The sequence below is a fragment of the Anarrhichthys ocellatus genome, unplaced genomic scaffold, assembly GCF_004355925.1.
Source record: "Anarrhichthys ocellatus isolate YVR2014 unplaced genomic scaffold, GSC_Weel_1.0 scaffold50, whole genome shotgun sequence".
Taxonomy (NCBI): domain Eukaryota; kingdom Metazoa; phylum Chordata; class Actinopteri; order Perciformes; family Anarhichadidae; genus Anarrhichthys; species Anarrhichthys ocellatus.
Genome location: NW_022280080.1, coordinates 1893204 through 1900696, shown reverse-complemented (window position 1 = coordinate 1900696; position 7493 = coordinate 1893204). Strand labels below are relative to the sequence as shown.

General features: G+C 48.7%; 1 protein-coding gene across 2 annotated transcripts in view; it reads right to left on the bottom strand.

Moving 5' to 3' along the window:
- Window positions 1-452: 452 nt before the first annotated feature.
- The window catches only part of inhbb (inhibin subunit beta B), an 8968-nt gene continuing 1927 nt past the window's right edge, over window positions 453-7493 (bottom strand). Inside the window, exon 3 of one of the 2 annotated variants that reach the window (XM_031870017.1) lies at window positions 453-2960. In XM_031870017.1, coding sequence (XP_031725877.1) covers window positions 2134-2960 — 827 coding nt within the window. In that variant the 3' untranslated portion in view covers window positions 453-2133. The remainder of the gene's footprint in view (window positions 2961-7493) is intronic. The other variant, XM_031870016.1, reaches the window with a different exon arrangement.

Below are 7493 nucleotides of genomic sequence, written 5' to 3'. Positions count from 1 at the left end.
CGTTGATAGGTGTTGGCACAGGCAGACACTGGGTTGGGCATGCCTCGTGCTGTTGTACAAAGTGTTGACACCCAGCTCCTGTCAATGTGGCAACTGTAAACCTACCTTGAGAAACAGAAACATCGTGTTGTGTTGCAGAGGGTGCGGTGGGGGGGGCGCTGTGACGTAACAGACTGCTCGGCTGCAGAAAAACGTGGCACAGGAATGCCGCCAGTTGCCCAATACGCACACGTGCACAAGTACAGATACCGATGCACAATTATATCTGGAGCCAAGAAGAAATCAAGCAGGTATGTGAATGTATGCTGTATGGATGCCATCGAAGCTGTTAATCACACTTAGTAATTACTGTTGCGGCTCATGAGAGACACTCAGTCCCGACAGAGATGTTTCAACCAGTATGGACGGAGCGTCACCTTTTTGTTTATTGAGGTATCAACCCACCTACCATCAGATCAAAACAAACATACAGACATCGGCCCAACCCAGGAGGAAAAAAAGTCTTGAATTTAAAGTTACAAAATATTTAAGAAAACATTTTTTATTTGACATAAACTGTACAGATGACATTTATTTGACTAAATGAATCTTAGACAGGATCTAAAAATAACTTTCTTATTAAATAGAAAACTGAAAAAAAAAATAGAATTAAAGATGAAAAAGTGTTGCTTATTGTACAAAACAGAGATGAAAATAGAGCTAAGGAATGAAATCATTTATCGTACCCTGATACAGTGGTAGGCCTATTGCGAATGATCAAAAACAGTACTGTACACAGTAACTCAATGGCGTTGCCATCTTAGTACAATAGCTAAAAATCTTGGCCTCTTTGGTTCCATTAATTAGGTAAAATACATTTGAAACAAAATTCAATTTACTTCTATAAAAATAACTTTTCAATGGCAGTTTTTGTTTCACTAATCCCGCAACTTTTCAGTGCAAACGTCACAACAATCATTCGCTTTGGAAAGGAAGCGAAAGATTACATTTCAAGTATTGATAAAGAGTGGAGGACAGAAGAGAGAGAGAGAGAGAGAGAGAGAAAGAGAGAGGGAGAGAGAAGAGAGACAGGTGGAAAGAGAATTCAGTCTAATAGAGCGTGTTGAGTATGGGTATAGGTTACTATACATTGCATAGCTCATGTGGCACTTATTTAGCAATAGGACAGGACACTCAGTACCCCTTGGAAGGCATTTCTTTATACAAGTGCTATTCAGGGTGTGCATTTCAGTTTCTGCAAGTGCTGCACTGCATCGTGGCGACCCACTGGGCCAAAACTAGAGTCTCCGCGTCCAGCAGGCCCACGTCTACTGAGCCTTAGGGGGCAGGAGGAAGCAGTTCTCTCTTTTGTCGTTTGCACAAGTGAAGTGCACTTATGAGATTGATCTTCACCTGGTTGTCATGGTAGCAGGGCCTGCGTCTGTCTTGACAGGCAGGCAGTTGAGGTTGAGGCCAGTAGTCAACAGCAAGAAGGACTACAGCAGCTCTGTGGAGGACTTTCTGTGGAGGGTATAATCTGGCAAGGCATTAAGCGCTGCCAGTCTAATTCCACCAGAGGGGACAGTCAGACTGTGTCTGTTGGCATAGTAGGGAAGTGCTGGTGTTCTAAATTGTATAAGCTGATGAATTGTCAGTGCTTTCTAAAAAAACAAAAGTCTGTGATGTGTTCAAAGTACTTAAGAGGGTTGGAGGAGCGGGGTCGGGAGCGTTGGGGTGAATCCAATGATGTCATCGGCCAATCCTGTCACTTTCCTTAAGCGCTTGTTATCTTCATTCAAGAGGAGATGATGAGCCATTATTTTTTGACTAGAAATGGCAAACTAGAGCAAAGTATCATTTGGTGATAATCGTTCCCTTCTCGTCCCATCACTGACCAGTTGTCACCTGACGGACTCAACTCGGGCAGCAAGCTTGTCACTCAGTCTGATAAATACACACACTCGCACGAACACGGGGACACGGGAATTGGTACTTGCATTTGCTAGACGTACCAGATGCACCAGTGTGCTTGCTGCTTGCATACACAGTGGGTATAGATATATTGTATATGTGTACCGTACAACAACGTCCTGTTTGTACAAAAGGCCTTTCTGACTGCTCCAAGTTCAGAGATGACGAAGGGTCGCGGTGAACTCAGGCACAGCCGCATTCCTCCACGATCATGTTGGGCACGTCCCTCTTTACGATGTTGTATTCATCGTCAAAGTAGAGCATAGACATAGTACTGAGCTTGGTGGGGATGCAGCAGGAGTTGACCGAGCCAGGGCTCATCCCTCTCATGCGGTACTGGTTCACCACTGCAGTGTGGAAGGATGAAGCCGAGCCCGGCACACCCGCCATGTAGGCCGGACAGCTGCCCTCGCAGTAGTTGCCGTAGTAACCAGCCGGCGCAATGATCCAGTCGTTCCAGCCGATGAGGCGGAAGTCAATGTAAAACTGCTGCCGACAGCAAAGGCCCCCGCTGGTGCCATCGCACTCAAGACCCCGCTTGCGAATGCGGTGCTTTCCGTCCACCTGTCGCACTCGCACCACCAGGAAGGGCCGGTGGGACGGCTCGCCGGGGTCCACCAGCACTGGAACTACGCCGGCTGCCTCGCAGCCCTCGCAGTGGACCTCCAGGTCCTGGCGCCGGCTGCCTTTCACAAACACAGCCCGCACTGCCTCCGAGAGGGGGAAAGTATGCCAGCCGCTGCGTTTCAGATCCACCCGCTTCTCCACCAAAGCCCAGCGGCCTTTTCCACCTCCTCCACCACCGCCTCCTGGGCCTCCCTCCGCACCACCAGCTGCCCCAGCCTCCTGGTAATGGATCTTGACTGTCACCTTCCTCCGAAGGCCCTTCTCAGGACCGGCTGGCAGGACACGGAAGTAGAGCCAGAGGTTAGCCTGGGACACGTACAGGTTCTGGTTGCCCTCGTTGGAGACGGGGAAGAACAGACCAGTTTTGGAGGATGTGTGATCGTCTGTTGGAGACAGTAAAAACAGGAATGCTTTATTCTCCCTGCCACATAGTATTAACAATTGAATGTAGAAGTAGAAAAGCATGACACATTGGTTGATCACTTGAATAGATGTTTCAAAATGTTTTTTATAATAGAGATTAAAATAATGCTACATTACAATCACTTCATTGACAAAAATGATTCTTCATTCAGTTATAACATGACCTTAGAATGGTCACATGATCACAGGCGTTCTTATAGCGGGCGAGGATGATCTCTGGCATCAAATTACCGAAATTTTATACTGAGGTCACATGATGACAACTGAGCCATGAAATGTGACTAAAAGCGAGGGGAAAGTTCCAGGAAGCGGACAATTCGCTTCTCTTTGTTTTTGTCAAATACATTTATGTTCTTTCAAGGGAAAGGGCTAACTGTTTATCCACACATACTGTATAAACACATACACACACATGTGCCCACGTAGAAAGCAGAAAGCCCTCCTGAACCGGGCACAGCTCCATCTTTTAAGGGCTGTTCTCCCCTTGTTTTCTCTGTTCACCCTCAATCACTGTGCCAGGTGACCTCTGTGGCAGCCCCTGATAGGCCAGCTGTGACCAGGCCAGTTCTGGGATCAGGCCCAGTTGGCCTCGGGTCCAGCTTTGTAAGTGACAGGGCCAAAGAGAGAGAGAGAGAGAGAGAGAGAGAGAGAGAGAGAGAGAGAGAGAGCGAAGGGACTGGGAGAAGAACAGAGACGAGGAAGACAAAGGAAAGGAGGAAGGATGCAAGTGGGAAGAGGTGGGAGGGTGGCGAACACGGCCAAGAACCCCGGGGGGTCATTGAGTTTGCTGTTAGTGCCCCCCCCACACACACACCCCTCGAACCCCACCCCGACCCCCTCCTTCCAGTGCGCGCACCCTGAGAGTGACAGCACAAAGCCTGCTGTGAGGCACTGGGAGACAGCCGCGCTGCAGCCCGCCATTGAAACGCGTGGCTTTCCAGGGTAAAAGCATGATGAGGCAAAAATAAAAGCCATTTACATGACACTGGCCACTTTCTACAGCAGCACAATGAAGAGATCCAGGGAGTCTGAAGGTGGCGATGGCTCTCCCTGGCACTGCTTTTTTTCCTCTCTCTTCTTTTTTCTTTCTCTAACCCTAATGATGTCTTCCAAATTACCACTGAGGTAACTTGAAAGGTTTCTATTTCAGGAGATTTGGTACAATGCGCTCCAGCAGAGCAGCGCCTTTGAAAGCAGCTAAATGACTTTGTTTGCCGAATGATTAGTGTGTGTCAGTGTCAACAGGTGGCCACCAAAGACGCCCCCCGCCTCTTTAAGGCGCCTCACGCCTCTTCCTCCTGTAAACCACGGCTTTACATTCACACAGGGACCTGTTCAGACCAGCTCCCCACTCTGTAGCATGTCAGCTGGGAGCTCAAGCACACACACACACACACACACACACACACACACACACACACATTTAACCATTCAAACTCATTCAAACACACACACACAACCCCCTGGTAAGCAATACATCAACCATCAGCCTTCTCAATACCAAAGCCTGTGGGTAAAGAATCAAGTGCACAGTGTGAACATATTGTAATCCACCTGAAGTGAGCGATATAGAAGAATCAGCTGTTGCAGTAGAGGCTCCTCAGGGCTACAAGTAACTAACCTCACCTCATTTAGCACGGTGCGATCTCACTTGCCTCGACAGCTCCGAGTTTAGCCAAAAGGGGGGAATTGTTCAGTGACGAGAGCGTAGTGACAGCATGACAAACAGACAGCAATAAAACTGTCTTCCAGTCAACTTGATGCAGTTTGTTTAAAAGGTGATCGGTGCCCTTTCCAGATATCCACATTAGCCTTCAGGCTAGGATCCCCAAATCAAGTGCAGAGCTTAATTTAGGGTTGACAGGTTTGATATTTTCTAATGTGTCAGTGACACGAGGGATGCTCTTATAGTTGTTAACATTTAATGTCATTCTCGACCAATCTGCCATATGTTTATCCTGATTAATCTGTTGAATAAATGTCATAATATAGTGTCAAATACCCATCACAATGTCCTAAAAGCAAGGATCATCAAATTTGCTTTTCTGTCTGACCAATACACCATAACTATCACATCAGACAAAGAAAAGCAGGTCATTTTCAGTTCCATGGTATTTGGGTTTTTTCCTGGAACATGTAACGCTTTAACGTTGAAGAACACTCTTTCTGAATATACCTGTATTCATCCTCCCTCTGAAATGCTCGGTTTTAGCGCACGTCTCTTTAAGCGCCCCCCCCCCCCCCACCTGCCGAAAAGGCCCAGCCTGCTCCGTGTTTCCTGGTCTTCCACATCTGTGACGGAACGATTCGACAACCAATCCTGTGGGTTTGTTTCACCCTGTTCCTTTCCATCTAAACAAAAGCCAGTTCCCAGTGCTACAACATAACTACGGCAATGTAGCTGCCCCTGCTTGGCCGTTTTGTTTCTTTTGTCACTCGTAGACTGAACACAGCATTAGGCACACTGGCAATAAGTGTGCAAAAGAGTTTTCTGGAAATGTTGAAGTGCCTTCTCATCTACATGCCAAATGACCTCCTTCCCAGCCGTTGCAAGGTCTGTTATTTACAGTAGTTTGATTGATTGATTTCCCCCCACCCTACTCTGCCTATGATTGGGTAGTATTATAGATCCAATGGAGAATTATATTTTGATGTGGTGTCATAATTAAAGTTAATGTTATCCTCAGTGTTCTGAGCATATACCGTAATACCGCATGGCTTATTTCCACTGAGGTCCTTTGAAGGAATGAATAATTCTTGTCATCCAGTGTTGCAAACAAATCTGGAGCTGGCCCCGACACGTCTCGCCTGACCCCCGCAGAAGTGACTAGTAAAAATCAGCACGCAGGACACCTGGGTGGGCTCGTGAGCTGCTTCAGCCTGTCCCCACCTGCGCCACCAAGTCAGGGAAGAGACTGAGGAGGCAGGCAGGCCGCCCCAGAGCTCATTACTCAAAGCTGCTGTCGACAAGACCACACGCTGTGGAAGGACAAGGGCGCGGCACGGAGCATTGGTGGGTCTGACATGAGAGGCCGTCCCTCAGGCCCGAGCCTCAGCACTCTAGGAATTCCACATAGGGTGAGGAGGTGAGGGAGGGAGATGGAGAGCATGAAGCTTTAAGCTCTTTTGTTGTTGTTGAAGCTTTACTACAGGGGCATTTTTAATATCGTTGCATAAATCATTTAGAGGACCACAAGCTATAGAGAGGCAGCCAGGCCCATTGAGGACTGAAACACACACTTGTGGCTGAATGTGGAAAATGTCTGGAACAGGTCCAGGAGGGCCGTGACTGACAGCTCCTCATGAAAGAGTTGAGTCCTGAAGTAAACTTGCCAACCTGATCCTCAGGAGGAACCAGGCTGGAGTTAATGACCTCCTATAATGAAGTCTTAATTCCGTGTCTTGGACCACTCGATGCAAGTTCACTGGGTCCGAAGGGCTATAGTGAGCAATCAAGAAGCCCCGATCTAAACTTCTCCTTCGACCCCTCTCTCTCTCTCACCCCCCCCTCTTTCCCTGCCTGTGAACCCTGCGCTCCGCTCCCGTGGATACGAGACACCGAATCCCTCAGCGAGGACCCACGGGACCATGTCAGGAGAGAAAGGAGATTGGCACCTGCCCGGGGCCGCTTGGCAGACCTCTTTCCTCTGTGCCACCGCAAGTGGAGATAAGATGCCGGCTCCCTGGCCGACAACCATGCAGTCAACCCTGTGCTGGGGGGGGGGGGGCAGAGCTGACCTTACTGCTCCACACATACATAAACACCTATCCACATCTACTCGCTGCTGCTGGCTAAACATATTTACAACCGCCTTGTCCTAAACTGTGACAACGACCATTCTGGCTCCCCTATGCTTGGGGGGGGGGGGCTTTCTGGAGACCTTGCCTCTGAGCCATGCCCCCCGGCTGGCAGCATCCGATCTGAGGGGGGGTAGGGGGGCGTGAGCCAGCTGGCCAGGAGGCAGACGGGGTCTAGGGAGCAAGGGACCCAAGCCAGCTCCATGGTACAATGCCACACAAAGGCTCAAAGGTGTGAGGAAGAATAGAACTAGGAAGAAAAAAAACAGAAGAAGAACAAGCAAAGGAGGCCAGCAAACCTTTAGAACGACAAAAGCAGTCTTTGCAACACTGCATTATGGGCACACACACAGACCCTCCTTTACCATCTCCAACACCAACACCATACCCCCTCCACCCACCAACCCCACAAACTCAAATGTCTCATGCATTATTCTGAGCAGTTTCGTTTGTTTTCCTTGCTTTCCCCCCCCCTGCTCAATGTTGACATGTTGGGTTCAGCAGGAACACAGAGTGTTCTTCTAATAATTGCCTAGCTTTTGTTCCCTTGTCATGAGGGTGCTCAGATCATTCCCATTGGAAGGCAGGACCTATAGCAGCCCATTCGGGCTAATTGTACCAGCAAGGCCAATGGGAAAACACAGGATGGTGTGTGTGTGTGTGTGTGTGTGTGTGTGTGTGTGTGTGTGTGTGTG